This window comes from Tachypleus tridentatus, unplaced genomic scaffold (genome assembly GCF_004210375.1).
Source record: "Tachypleus tridentatus isolate NWPU-2018 unplaced genomic scaffold, ASM421037v1 Hic_cluster_2, whole genome shotgun sequence".
Taxonomy (NCBI): Eukaryota; Metazoa; Arthropoda; class Merostomata; order Xiphosura; family Limulidae; genus Tachypleus; species Tachypleus tridentatus.
Window position 1 is genome coordinate 19,353,722 of NW_027467782.1, and position 15,890 is coordinate 19,369,611.

A 15,890-nucleotide genomic window follows, 5' to 3' on the forward strand; every position below is an offset into this window, starting at 1 on the left:
CAATCTACAATTCCTTCAAATTCATCCCTTAAACAGCAGCCATCATCAACTGATCCTGCTTCCTAGAACATTCCCACTGTTTAAGGGTTAAATATAATATATTGAAACTTTAAAGACACTCCTAATAATCATTCGAGAATAAAACTATATCTGTTGTCTAATTTACATCAAATGTCATATCCTTCATGTCTATAACATGCTACTTTATGATTACTATATGACAGCATCTTTCAAAAGTAAAATGAGACTTGCGAGCTGAAAAGTGATGCATAAACAGGGCCTAAAATCATTCAAATATAAAATGTTCATTTTTCTGTTTTACAGGTCCAACAGGATCTGTACAAGGTGATAATAATTTTTCCTAGTTACTGAATTACAATTAAAGGTCCTTTTCAGGACCATCGAATCTTTAACAAAAGATGTTACAATTACACATTTAATGTTTTATATCTGTGATCGACTTAGTTTTCAAGTTAAGTTGATGTACGTAAATGAATCGTGATAAATTCAGCATTTTTAACATAAAAATAAATACAGTATTTATTCTAATACATCAAGCAAAATAGATGTGTGAGCTATCTAATTTCTATAAACATTTAACTTTCGTTAAAAGTAAAGGCAGAGGAGCTGCATAGTAACGCTATTAATAAAAGTGATGTCAAAACTGCCAAGATAATCATTGAAATTAATAAAGATGACATTCTTAATTATAAACACAATTTGAATATTATGCCATAATTTTCTATGGTTTACCTTATATTTATAATGAAGGAGTTTCATTACGACCTATTGTTTTCGACAATTGAGTTTTCAGCCATACTTTACTGGGCTGTAGTTGAATTTTTAAAATGTTCACTATCATTGAATCTATATAAATAAATATCAGTATGTGTCTGTTTCTTATACGTCTCCACGTTTCTTGTTCAATTAACACAAAATTTAACACAGTGATATAGCTCTATTTGTTATTCGTCTGCAAACCATTAACTAGATAATCAGACCAACGTCTTGCAATTCCATCTTTCACAAATGCTAAGAGTTATCTTTAGTGTTTTAGGACAGTGTTTTCTGTGTATTATTATTCTCTGTTCTTAGTTGTATTATTTAATTACATAAAAACATTATTGATTGTATCAATACCTTTAGTACATTAAAAGGTGAGCTTAAGTTTCATGACAGTTGACAGCAAAAAAGAGAAGACGCAGGTGAATATTATATTCTTTGTTTTTCATGAGTATGTTTTATTTATTATTTATATCACTGAGTAAAATGTAAAAAATAGTAACTTATGAGATAAGGTAAAGTAATTCTTGTTAATATGGTATGCTTGTGAGCAGCCCATGGGTTATTTAATTTTTTGGGTTTTGGTTTCAGTTTCGGAGCTCTTGTAAAAACAATCTTCTGAGGGATGTCAACATATTTAACTTGATTATTATTTTTAGTTTCATGTCCAATAAGATTATGTTCGCTTTGGCAACGTTTTAATTGGCACATGGGTGTTGGTTTCGCAGCTCTCCCAATAACAAATTTGTTTCGGTTTTCAGTATTTTCAATAGCAATAAAAACGTTTCTCTGATGATGTTCTGGTTTACTGCCAAGTCTTACAGTAATAAATTTATCAACATTGTGAAAACGTCTAGTAGAGGGAGGCCTGATGTTGTTCGACACCTCCCTCTGGATACGTTCATCGTCTTTCACTTCTTTTGGTGTTTCTGCCTGAAGATGTAAATCATAATTAGTGAGGCAACAACACTCGTCAATCGAAAAAAAATGTTTTAATAACAATAATCAGTTAATAAACATTTTAAAAATATATAATTTATTCTTTATGTAACAATCATTTTACTATAATATGAGTAAAACCAAATAAGTGTTTATATGAAAATTGTAAATTATGAAATTGGTTTAAGATGTCTGATAAACGTTTTCTCGAAACTACGAAATATATCTCAAGCATTGTCCCAAATAGTGAGGAAGGTAATATAGAGCAGACAATACCTTTAAATAATGTTTAACATTTATGTTTTGTACGTTCACAAATACTAACTTGCTAAAACAAGATAAAACTACTGTTATAAACAAATGTTAGTTATTTTCCTCGTTTCATTGTTATATAAATTAAACATGAAAAGTTATGTAATCTGAACTACAAATGACTATAAAGAGGAAGAGTTTTCAAACTGTCTTATCATAGTTGTAACACTGTAGTAAATCACGGAGTTTATAGTACTTTAAAATATTCAATAATCTTAGTAAAGTCCAAAAGAAGACAACTGGATATTTCACTAAATGTCTGTCAGACCAATGAAAGTTGGCTGACTATAAAAACAAACACTGATGCAAAATGTCTCAAAGTGTTATTAACAAGATATGGTGGAATCACTTGTAACAAAATGGTACAAATACACTGGTACTAAACTAAGAACAATAAAATCCACATTTTAAGTAAGTTACCGTGATCTAACGATTCACAGCAATTATGTGATAACTGTTAAAAACAGAATCAGATGTTCGTAGTTACAACATAACGTCATTTCAGTGTATGTACGGTTAAAAACAAGAAATTTGACAATATTAACAAACAAAAGGTATATTATAGTTATAGTAAGACACAAAATAACTCACTTTAATATCAGTAGTGGAAGTATGTGTGGAAATGAAAAATCACGAACAGACATTCTGACCTTTATGTTTTTCAGATGTCATTAATGCTATACATAATAGCAATGGAAGTACCTTTTACATTATCATATATGTTTACGTTTGGTTCTGGCTTTAGCTAAATGGATGATAATTGTCTTCCCACATGTAATAATATTGAAGAAGAGATGATTGACCAGTTTAACTAGGGTACAGACTTATCAGACCTGAATACTATCGAACATGTATAGGTCTCTTTTGGATGAAGAATTACATGTATTCAAATGACTCTGAATGCGTGTTTTTCAGTAGTTGTGGATGTCTTAACAACACTCATTGTAAGCATGCAACATCGATATGATATTAATCACACAGTTTGACATAGTATACATTACATTAAAGTGAAATGTTTTTAACTACACTAAATATTAATCATAAACGTAATATGAATGAGAAATTAATTCAATTTTGAACCAGATACAGATATTCACAGAAATTAAATATGAGAATGGTTGTAATTATGTTATAACAGTAATTTTGCATTAACATTAATAATGTACTATTAATTCCATTATATTTTAGTTGCTTCTTGCAATATATATATATATGTAGGTATAAATAAACTTGTACGAAGTGAAAGTTTAATATTAAGACCAGATCCTTGTTATTAATGGTTATATACTGATGCTGTGTAATACTGACTACTATAAAGTAAAAGAACTTTAAACGTATACGAACCGTTGTTAGTGAATCAGAGTTTAATGACTCTTCAGGTTTGTCATCATTCACGATTGTCTTAACGCGTGTCTTTAATTTAGTTTTATCAGAACCTGAAGCAGGTTTGCTCACATTTTCTGCTCTTTCTGTTTTCTTTTCTACTGTGTGATTTTCATTTATTGTTTGCAAAATGGTTGGTTCTGTTTGATTTTCCTTTAACACCATATTAGTTTCTCTTTTATCAAACTTCTTTGTCGAGACCTTCTCACACTCAGGGATCATTGAAACAGCTTCCAAAATGTCTAATTCCCTGGGGTGATCTTTTCAGTTACAAGCTCTTGGTCTTCTAGCTTTGTATAGGCAAAAACACCACAAGAACCGAGGACGCGGTTTTTAAGGGCATTCCATTTGCCCCGGGCTTTTTCATTCATGTTGCAGAAGCAACAAAGAACGCTAAACAATAATAAAATAATAATAAATAAAAACGCGATTTATTTATTTCAGTTTTCTATATAAACAATACTATTAAAGATTAACTCTAAATAGTTGTGTTTTTTGTTGTTTTTTTTCGTAAACAAACAGATCTACAAAAACACTTGATAAATCACCATACAGAAGTTTGGTGAGAAGTGTTAACTGTAACTGAAAAGTTTGTTTACCTCATTTGTAAGGTTAATTAAACATATTCAGCTTTACTAGGTTCATATTAGTATTTTCACAAATTAACTACCAAAGGGGCACTGAACACACTTGAAATTTTCAAATATCCAACCCTACCATTCAATTAAAAGATAATTGGGTATTGAGGTCAAATGCTCTCTCACCCCTGTTCCACATACTTTAATTATCAAGAACTGGAAGATAACATGTAGCTTATCATAAAGCAATAAGACAAATCGAAATTAGTGTCAGCTCTTCCATCCACCAAGGATATCTTACAACTGTAGGTTTGGAAGCCCAGGGGAAAGTAACCTTGAGAACCACTTCAGTTGGATCTTAAGAGAGAGAGTTGTTTTACACATTGTATAGATTACATGAAACAGAAAGAAAACTTCAAATGTAACTTAATAAAAAAGTGTACAATTCTTTAAACTAAAAATAAACTTGATTTAACATATTAAAAAAATTCAATTAAATAAATATGATATTTCTTATATATTTTCATATTAAACATTGATAACAACCTTTACAATTTGACAACTGTAAAAATACATTTTTTCTTTACAGTTTAAACAGATAATTAGCAAAGAAAAATGACGCCTGTTATATTATTTGATCTCCTTACTAGTAGACAAGTAGTACAGTTATGTAATAACTACAACTATATAGTTATATAACATAAAATCAGTCAGGTTTTCCAACATATTTAAATTGTTAGACAATATATCAAGAAACCTACTGACTTTCCCTTCCAAACACACGTGATCAGACTATATAAGAAAAATCTCGACATTTTCTTTACGATAATTGACATATTATTCAATTCAGTATGATACAGTTAGTTAAATTAACTTTGATTCACTTAAATTGTAAGAATATATAACACAAATTAAACAAACTGTCTTTCCATTGAGTAAATAAAGCCAGTGTGTTTAATAGCTATTCACTTACTGTATTAAGTTCTACAATAAGCTTCTTCACTTATTATGGTACATAATTCTTTTTGCTATCGAATCGTATCCACTGAATGGTAGTCATTTCAACACTATTATTAACAGTAATTTTTACAATTTTTTTCTTCACTGTGAATTTCCAACATAAAGAACTATTATTTCGACTATAAACATTGAAAGTTGTACGTCACTGCTCACGAAGTTTTTCGCTTACTTGGTAACAATTCTTTCTGATAGTTTTATTCAGAACTTATGAGACGATGCTAAAGTTTTTATAATCCAATATAATTATAATATTATATAAAAACATTTGTTTTGTATTTGGACAAATTACTTTCTTTTATTTCAACAACGAGATTATGTATGCAATATAAGCATAGATTTAAGTTACGTTTTGTGACATATACTGTTTTAGTTAAATATCTTTAGGTATTTTTAGTAATGATGTGAAGCACACAGATCGAGACCCCGTTATATTCGTTTGTTTTTCAATTGCGAGGACAGCTTAACGAGGGATTTCAGTGCTAGCCGTTCCTAATTTTGAAATGATATACTAGAGAGAAGACAGCTATTCAATACTATCTGTCGTAAATGTTTGAGCCCATTTTTAAAAACGAGTAGTGGGATTTCCCAATAAATACAAAGTTTTTGATGCACTAAAAACCATGAAAGTTATAAAGAAGTTTTATTGTAACAATCTGTTTGAGCAAAAATAAACCTTTTTAAAATTTTAAGGAAACAATAAAAGAAACTTTAAAACCCTTTTGTTCCATTACTTCTACAAAGATCTTTATTATCGGCTCCTTTTCATCAGTAATTTCGTCTTCTGGACGAGTTACATAGGCGTCAGCAGCAAAAGATGCCATGTAAGTCCTCTCCTGAGAATAGTAAGAGTAATGCAGATAGTATTAATAGGAAATTACACGAAGGTTGTTAAAAACTATCATATGAAAATAAGACAGTTCAATTTTCATTACAATTAAATGATATAAAAAATAACGTATCGTTTTATGAACGAAATCGATAAAAACACAGTTTAATTAACGTAGATGGGAGTATTTTAAAATTCCTATCTGGTGCAGTAACAACAGTTTGATCAACAGAGACAATTCCATAAAGAGATTATTTACTTTGTAGGTGAACAAACGAATAACATGAATTATTTGACTCAGCCAACTGAAAACCATGATTAGAAAAGTATACAGATCATTGGTAAGTATCACTAATATATCAATACATATTAGAGAGAAACAAAATAAAATACATAAAACAAGAGCTGAGATGTTAGTTTTCAATGACAAAATTCAGAATAATTAACAGTAGTTAGCTTTTACAGTGGAAAACAGTAGATCGGAGTTAGCTAAGTTAGTACAAGCGCTGTATGTGACCGCAAATAGAAAGTTAAATTCTTGCTTTCTACTCTAAGTAAGCTATCAAATCTATTAAACAAAAGCAAAAGATTACCTCACACTTACAGTTTGTGGTCCCTACACAGCTATCAGATTTTCATTTATTACACGTGGACTGACATTACTACAGCTACAATTAGAGGTACCTTGAAAATGTTTAAACAAATTGAAAAGAAATGCACTTATTGTTGCTGTATTAATATCAGTCCACGTGTAATACATGAAAATCTGACAACTATATGTAGGGACCTTAAACTGTAAATGTGATGTAATCTTTCACTTTTGTCTAATATATTTGACAGCTTACTTGGAGTAGAAAACAAGAACTTTACTAACTAATTAACTGTAGAGAATGAAAAGCTTTTCGAATGATCAAGCACACATAGTTTTTCTTATAACAAAACCACATCGGACATTTACTGTGTCCACCGTGGGCAATCGAACTCCTGATCTTAGCGTTGTAAATCCATAGACTTACCGCTGTCCCATCGGGAGACTATTTCATTAAAACAATAACTCCATGAACATAGTTATTTAATGTTAAGTGTTAACTGATTTTATCTGTTGTCAGTCCAAAAGTGGTTGCTTATCAGTTCGATTATAAGACTATAATCGTAACGTTTTTTAATTAATGATTAAATGGTACAATAGATTATATTACACGTTTTTAAGCTGTGAGTTTTTGTTTCTATTTTTCTCTGTAAATATGCACTCTACTTAAACTAAACACATACTTATACGACTTGGATTTAAATCTATTCATAAAGAATGTGAAAAAACAACGTATTTGCGAGTCATTTGAAAATACTGAACCACAAGAATAAGAGGATCAATTTAAAATAAAACACCAGTTTTAACAAATGAAGTTTTAATTAAAATTCCTTTTAACCAAAGAAATTATTCAGTCACATTTATTCCAGTTTAAACATTGAATCATCGTGTAATATCATTGCTTCGCTAACTTAAACATTTTCTACCCATCCTGTACACATTTTACAAAGCATAAAGAAAAAATATTTTTTATTGCTATAGATGAGACCGACTAACGGGTTCTAGCACTAAAGAAATCTCCTATAACGAAATTTCCGCACACCACTAACTTAAAATCGGTTATGAGCAAATTGAGAAAAATGAGGCAGAAATATTTGCGAGCAAATGTGATGTTAAACATAATTATTAGGCTTCACTAACCTCTGCACTCCCCATCAAAACTTTATACTATTAAAGAAACATCCGTTTATGGTAAGAACGAAAATATCTAATTTGTATACGTAAAAATAAATGTAGAGCTAAGTTGTTTATGTTTTTGTGTTTTCTTTTAGCAAAGCCACGTCGGGCTATCTGCTGAGCTCACCGAGGGGACTCGAACCTTTGATTTTAGCGTTGTAAATCCGTAAACTAAGCTAGCAAAAAAGAAAGAATCGAACGGCAGTGTTATTGACAGTTTGAAACTACTGTAGCCACGGGCAGTGATATTAACAGTTCGAAACTACTGTGTAGAAACTTTAAATAGATGGAAAGTGTAGTGTATCAGTAAGATATCTTTAGAGTTTCAAATTTTTATCCAAATCTTTGAATTCCTGAGGTTGATTTGTCAGAGAGTATCTTGTTTACTTTTAGCCTCGTTAACTACCAAGCTCTGTTAGAGAAAAATCAGGAATTCCATAGCTCTAACCAGTGAATACAAATGCTTTACAAACGATAATTAATGACAGATTAATTTTTTTCTTTGTTTGAACATCCGGCTTGGTTGTTTACAAAAAAAGTAACACAAAATATGAAATTTTTATCGTGAAAAAATTAAGTTAAAAGTGATACTATTGCCATCATAATCTTACGTATACATGGGCAATATAAATAATTTTGCAGTCAATACACATGTAGAAACGGGCAAATTTACATAATGTATGAATAAAATAACATATAATTGTTTGTGAATTTCGCACAAAACTACTCAAGGGCTATCTGTGTTAGCCGTCCCTAATTTAGCAGCGTAAGACTAGAGAAAAGGCAGCTAGTCATCACTACCCACCGCCAACTTTTGGGCTATTCTTTTACCAACGAAAAGTAGGATTGACCGTTTATAACACCCCCATGCTGAAAGTGTGAGCATGTTTGGCGCGACGGGGATGCGAACCCGCGATGCTGAAATTACGAGTCGCATGCCTTAGCACGCTTAGCTATGGCGGGCCCTGACAGCATATCAATCAAGATTTACATGTATTTGTACTAAATTTATACAAAAATATTTAGAAATACTTTTTTCGAGATTTGTGACTGTAATATAAATCCCTTTCACGTATCAGCCCTCAAATATATTCTACCATCATGTTTTCGTTATACACGCTCCTACTCAATGTTGAAAACTTGATGGGTCATATATCCTCTTTGTTCAATAATATCTTTTAAAACTGGTGAGCACATTGATGTTGCTTCCTTGTCAGCACCTACCACCTGTAGGCTGTGTAAATTATGCTCTTTTTTTTTAAATCTGTCAAGGCCCCCCAGTGGCTCAGCGGTATGTCTGCGGACTTACACGCTAAAATCCGGGTTTCGATACCCGTGGTGGGCAGAGCACAGGTAGCCCATTGTATAGCTTTGAGCTTAATTCAAAACAATATAAAAAAAACAATAATATGTCAAGTCAGCCTTTACTATCCATTATCTTCGCGCAATACCGATTTAGTAACTTAACAGATGCAGGTGTGGAAGACTCAGCATTTTGTATAATTTTCTCTTTCTTGATAGCTGCTATAGTTGATGGTGAGAACTTAAATGCTTTGGAGTTTTTAGTAAGTCTTTGGCTTTCATCAAACTTCTTGATGGTTTCCAGTTTTGTTGTAACTGAGAAGGCTTTTCTCGCAGTTTTTTTGGCTTACCGCTGGCACTGGAATCACTTGCAGTACACTTACTAATCATTTTGTATTTAAGGACAAAGTATAGTCTAAATAAAACTTTATAAGTACATTGGTTGACATCTTTCACGATCCAAACAAGACGCTTGGGATGTATGAACTCTTCGCACACAGACTGGTTAAACTAATGTGCCATGGCGTTTTATTAAGTTACATTCAAAATATAATTAAACCACTTAACTACCATGATGTACGAACAAACTTGAAAACAAACCATAGATAATAATGCAGCTTTTAATATATAATTTTTTTTAGTTCTTAATAATATAAAAAAAATATTTAAAAACAATTTTAAATTACCCTAGTGAGATAATTTGAATATTTGTTCTTCAGTTATTACCTCTTTTGAACTTCCCCCCTTAAACTATGAAATGTTATGTAAAATATTATTAATCTTCTAAATCTTTATCTTATGTCCTTCAATCATATGGAACTACAGAGCAACCAATAAAAATGCGAGAACCCCTTGCCACACCCACCTTCAACTTGCTCAAATTTACAAATTGCTAATACATTTTTCTGAGGCTAAGTCCTATTAAATTTATAACCAATAGGAAGTCTTGAATACAAATAATTGATTAAAGTATGATCCATCCTATATGATAATTGATAAATTTAGCTAATTAGATAGCCAAAGACAGTGAGATATTTTCTCAATGACAAACTGGGTATATCCTGCTTCAAACATAAATTATTGTGATATTATATTTTCCTTCCTTTCTCTCTCTCTCTTTTGAAGAATAGTATCAGTTTTTCAACAGATTTTCTACTGGTTATAAATTATGTTGTGATAAATTTGTTATACATTTCACATGTATTTTTTGAGGAGTTCAGCATTTTTAAAATCATACACCAGTTTAAAAATGTTATTTTTGTATTTCTTTTAGATACCAGAGTTTCAGTATTCAAGGGGTAATGAAAAAAAATTAAAAAGAGGTATAAGTGGTGTTTGTCATTCAATTTCAAACCTCTTTGCCTCCAAAACATCAAAGAGGCAACAGTTTACAACTGAATATAGAAGAGCTAGGGAATACTTGTAAGTACACATGTTTGGGCTTTTTGGATTTTATTTGCTATAAATCTTTGTGATTTTAGTCAGGTGATATTCTGTACATTGAGTGTTTTAATATTTTTAATGTTTGGTTAGTTTTGTATTTTGGCCAAAGCAACCTAAGGGCTAACTGTGTTAGCCATCCCTAATTTAGCAGTGACATACCAAAGAGAAGACAGCTAGTTAGAACCACCTACTACCCACTCTTGAACTACTCTTTTTATTAACAAAGAGTGTAATGGATTTTAATGTTACAACATCCCAATAGGTAAAAGTATGAACATGTTTGGGGATAACAGGGATTTGAACCCATAACCAACAGATAGTGAGTCAAACCATTACCATCATTTCTTTTCACTATGGGCTTGGTTTAATCTGCCAAGTTTGTGACTCCAAATTTATCTTTATAGTTTCACCACAATAATTTCTAATACGTTTTGTGTATCTTCATAAAAATTTCATCAACTGTGAATGATCATTAAATCATTTGTTGAGAAAAACATAATTTATAATGAAGTCTCTTTCACTGCAAGAGTCTGTGAATATGTGGAATTAGAAAATTGACTACTGTGGGTGTAAAGTGATTATCATGTAGATTAAAAGCACTTAAAGCATCTGAAATTTAAATTTAAACATCGTAAATAAACTTAAAACATTTTAGTCAGTAAAACTAGACTGTATTTTGTATTATTCTACCCAAACTCGATATGAAGTTTGTCAGTATGGCCAATCTTGTAACCATTAAAATAAATCAAAATTATCCTTTTTTTTTTGTAAAGTTGGTTAGAAAGGATTTTAGATTTAACAAAGGATTTGTATTTATTATTAAGCCTGTATCGTTCATCAGCTTCTATATTAAACACTTTAGATTGACAAGTAAGATCTATATAATAGTGCATGTAATGTCACATCAGAATAAGATAAATAACATAAGTCATAACATCCTTTACTGGCCCAGTAAAGGTTTCCAGTAAGAAAAGAGTATTGTCATGTCACTACATCTGTATTATTATTTATTGTGTTATACATCTTAAGGAACTCCAATAGTTAATTACTTTGTAAATGTGACTTGTTGCTCTAACAGATGAAAGAGGTTTGTAATTTTAAAAATATTTTGTTCATGTGTGTTCATATTTGTGTGAAAGTTATTTTTACTGGTCTTTTTAAAGATTTGATGTTCCAGAGAAGAAATATTTCTTTAACCCAGCCCAACGTTCCCAAATTGTGGACTTCATTTTGAAGAGAAAAAGGTTCAGTGACAACAGAGAAGAACCTTATGCATTTGGCAAGTGAAAAAGAAATTTGTAATATATTTTAACATAATATGTATTTAGTTTCCTTTCTGTATAATTTACTGTGCATCAGAATTACTGAGAAAAATTCATAAGCTAAATTTATACTTTTTGAAAATAAATTTCTTTATTATGAACTAAGTCATTAGATAATCTAGGAGAGAAAACTGAATTTGTTCAATTAATTTTATAAAATATGAAATTCTTTTATGTGCCATACATATGTGTTTTTCTTTGTATTTTAAAATGATAACATTTAGTAATGAGTTTATAATAATTAATATGCATGTAGTTAGCTTTTTTTGAGAGGTGCTAAAAGTATAAAAAAAGTTTCCAAACAAAGCAAACTTTTTAAATTGACTTTTGTAATAATTTCTGTAAATCTTCCAACTATTCTAAAAGGTAGTTCATCATGTTTACTTGTAAAAACAGTTTTACACAAAGTACCATCATATACAAGTGGTGATGCAAATTTCAGTTTTGAGTACAAATTAGCTTTCATAAATTGGTTACTCTTTTGCTGTGACCTCTTCTGTGGGTGATTCAAAGTGCTCGTTCCACAACCGCCTACCGTGTTATACACAAAAATTAATTACACACTTTTATGGAGAGTCTATGTTAATAAATTTAGTTTTTAGTTCACTTTTATTTTTTGGCCAATCAATTTTAACTTCTAAATTTTGAGAAGTAGCATAACAAACGTTGTAAGATGTAACTTTTCTATATCATGTTAGGATTTACTAACAGGAACAGTAAGCTACTAAAATTTACATTAAAGTAGAAACGTGAGCTAAACATAATTATAAGTAAGAATTTGAAATTTGCATAGCTTACCTTTTTGATTTACTGATATATCCTTAAATTATTTAGTCCAGCATGGTCAGCTGGACAGGGCACTTGAATCACAGTCTGATGGTTGCAGATTTAAATTCCTGTCACACCAAACATGCTTGCCTTTCAACTGTGGAGGCATTATAGTGTAACAGTCAATCCCACTATTCATCGGTAAAAGAGTAGCTCAAGAGTTAATGGTGGGCAGTGATGACTAGCTGCCTTCCCTCTAGTCTAAATTTGGGACATCTAGCACAGATAGCCCTCAAATATTTATTAGAAATAATGTTATGAAATCTGTTAATTAAAAGTTACAGTGTGTATTTTTAGGGCCAACACTTAAATATCTGTGTCTTAAAATACCCTTTGGGTTATAATGATTTGTACTTGTCATCATTATATTTTGTTTTGACCTTGTACTGACCAGCTGCTGATTTATTTTCTCATGTATATATAAAATCCCAAGATGGAATGTCCACCTGAACTTTTCTGTCATATTAAACTTTACAATTTAAATTCAGAGACTTGTATTTTTTAATGTAGTTTGACATAAGACTATCAGTGTGTACTAGAAGTTTTGTTATTTATCACATGATGTGAACAGTTAATGAATCTAATTTTATATAGCAAACTGACAAGAAGTGTTTAATATTCATAAGTTAATACACAGAAAACAAGAAGCTATAATTATTAGAATGTACTGATTGATTGGTTGGCTACCTTTGCTTATTAACACTTGATTATATCTCATAAGTTTCAACTAGATTAAGTTTTAGTCCTAAAATTAATTGTGCTGAATAATATTCATAAATATAAAATTAATAGCTATAACTGTACTGTACACAAGTAATCAATATTTCTCATAAAGATCTGTCTGTGAATTTCTAAAGCCTAAAATGAATCAGTCTGAGTGAAAGTTTCCATTTGAAAAAGTAAAAAAATATTTTTCTGGCAAAACTTTACATATTATCTACTATTTTTTCAACCGTAATACTAATAGAAATGAAATTACCAATGTGCAGTGAAATGAGAAACTGAAAAATATGAAATATAATGAACAAACATGTTTTTTCCTCTCTGAATGCTAGGCTTTCTATTTTCTTCAAAGTTTCAACTTAGCATCTCCCTATACTCTTCTTTTAATTTTATGGTTTTACTGCCTGTACATAGAACAAATGTCTCCTGTCTAAAGCTTAGGAAGTTGTAATATTGACAGATTAACTGATGAATAAAGAAATAGCAGAACATAGGTGAAAAACTAAAGATGTTATGAGAACAGTATAATTATGATGTAAGAAAAATGTGAGTTCAAGAAGTCTTAATAGAAACAAATAAAATCTTTTAACCCTGGGTATTCCTGATACAATCACACAGAAGTGGAAACCAATGCACAGTTAATTTAAATAACTTCAGCTGTGGTCCACTCTGTATTTTATGTAGAAAGTAAGCAACTTTCCCTAATGTTTAGGTCAGTCCTATATAGTTAGTGAGCTTTGTAACAGGTAAAAACAAGTTGTTTTGTGTTGTGATATAATATACATAGTCGTTTGATAATAAACAGTTTGGAAAGAAGTCAGTTAATTCTGCTCTTAGACTGTAACCCACTATAAGTATTGGAGGTGTGTGTGCTTTTTTATTTGGACAATATATTGTACAGGTCATTCAAGATGTTGTAAAAACATGTTGGTTCAAGATGTCTTGATAGAAATGAATAAAAAACCCACAATTTGAGCACTTTTGAAAAGTGGATCTTTCTTCAGTTACAAATTAGAAATGGTGGTGTAATCAAATGAGTGATATACAAATAAAGGTAGTTTAGTGACATCAGGAACATCATGTGGTTTTCCAAGAAATGTCTATTTCTCTATGTTCTTGTGTAAACGTCTCATTTCCAGTATAATATAGCCAATGGTGATAATATATGCGAAAAGGTGCAAGGAATATTTTACTTCAGAAATGGCTGAATATGTGTGTATTTAAAACTGCACTTATAAGTAAAGTAAAGGTGACACCTGGAGACAGGTTGAAAAAGATATACTAATTAGTTTATAAAAAATTATATGAAAAATTATCTTAAACAAATAGTATGTGTTAGTAAATTCAGCTTTCACAATACGAGAATAAATAAGCAAAGAATAAAAATAATTTTTTTGACAAAGATGAAACCAGTGAACGAAGATCAACGATTCCAAATTCTAGATTAAGTCCAAAAGGTTGATCAGTATTTAGATTAGCAATCCAATAAGTTTCTTTAATTTCTCTGTAAGCTTTAATTTTGAATCCTGTTTTCAATGGTTCAGCAGAACAGTATAATGAAACCTTATTTCATCTAAATAAGAAAGTGAAAATTTGGTAAATAATAATATGGTTATAGGCTTGTTAAACTACTAAAAAACTTTGTCACTGGCAACCCTGTAGTACTTGACGTGAGTGCTTGGGTTTGTTACGTATGATATGTGTGTTCCAATATATATATATGATATGATATATAGTGATGAATAAAAGTCATTGCAATCAATGTTAACATTGTTTTATTAAATATTTTTACATTTAAATATTTCATGCCTTATGTATTTATATTGTTGTTTTTCTCCTATTTTTTCGGGAATAACAAAGCTCATCAAAGATCGTGTCTACGAAGCTGCCTTTCCTTTACATGAGGTCAGTTAACTTATTGGATTCTTCTTTCCAAGTGTGCTTGATGTTGATAAAGTACAATTTTTCATAATTAAATAATTAAAAAATATTTAATTGTAAAATTTAAATAATAATTTATAATATTATAAAATTTAATTAATAATTAAAAATATTATATTTTTCAATCTTTTCTGAAACCACTGGTATGGAATACTGCAAGTAAGAATAAAGGGTTTTATCGATGTAACATTTTATAAATTTTTCATTTCACCAGATGGGTGATACGAATATCATTTCTGAAACCACTGGTATGGAATACTGCAAGTAAGAATATAGAGTTTCATCGATGAAACATTTCATAAATTTTTCATTTCACCAGATTGTTGATATGAATATCATTTCTGAAACCACTGGTTTGGAATACTGCAAGTAAGAATATAAAGCTTTATCGATGAAACATTCTGAACTTGATCAGATTTCAATATCAGTGACTTTTCTGGTGATATGAATATCATTCCTGAAACCACTGGTATGGAATACTGCAAGTAAGAATATAGATTTTTATCGATGTAACATTTTATAACTTTTTCATTTCACCAGATGGGTGATATGAATATCATTTCTCAAACCACTGGTATGTAATACTACAAGTAAGAATATAGAGTTTTATCGATGTAACATTTTATAAATTTTTCATTTCACCAGATGGGTCATAGGAATATCATTTCTGAAACCACTGGTATGGAATACTGCAAGTAAGAATATAGTTTTATCGATGAAACATT

The 15,890-nt window shown here is 30.3% G+C and overlaps 1 protein-coding gene across 1 annotated transcript in view; it reads right to left on the reverse strand.

Annotated features, from left to right (window-relative positions):
• Positions 1-1,242: 1,242 nt before the first annotated feature.
• Positions 1,243-15,890, reverse strand: part of LOC143242175 (uncharacterized) — a 70,025-nt gene continuing 55,377 nt past the window's right edge. The window contains exon 3 of the mRNA XM_076485507.1: positions 1,243-1,716. Coding sequence (XP_076341622.1) covers positions 1,258-1,716 — 459 coding nt within the window. The 3' untranslated portion in view covers positions 1,243-1,257. The remainder of the gene's footprint in view (positions 1,717-15,890) is intronic.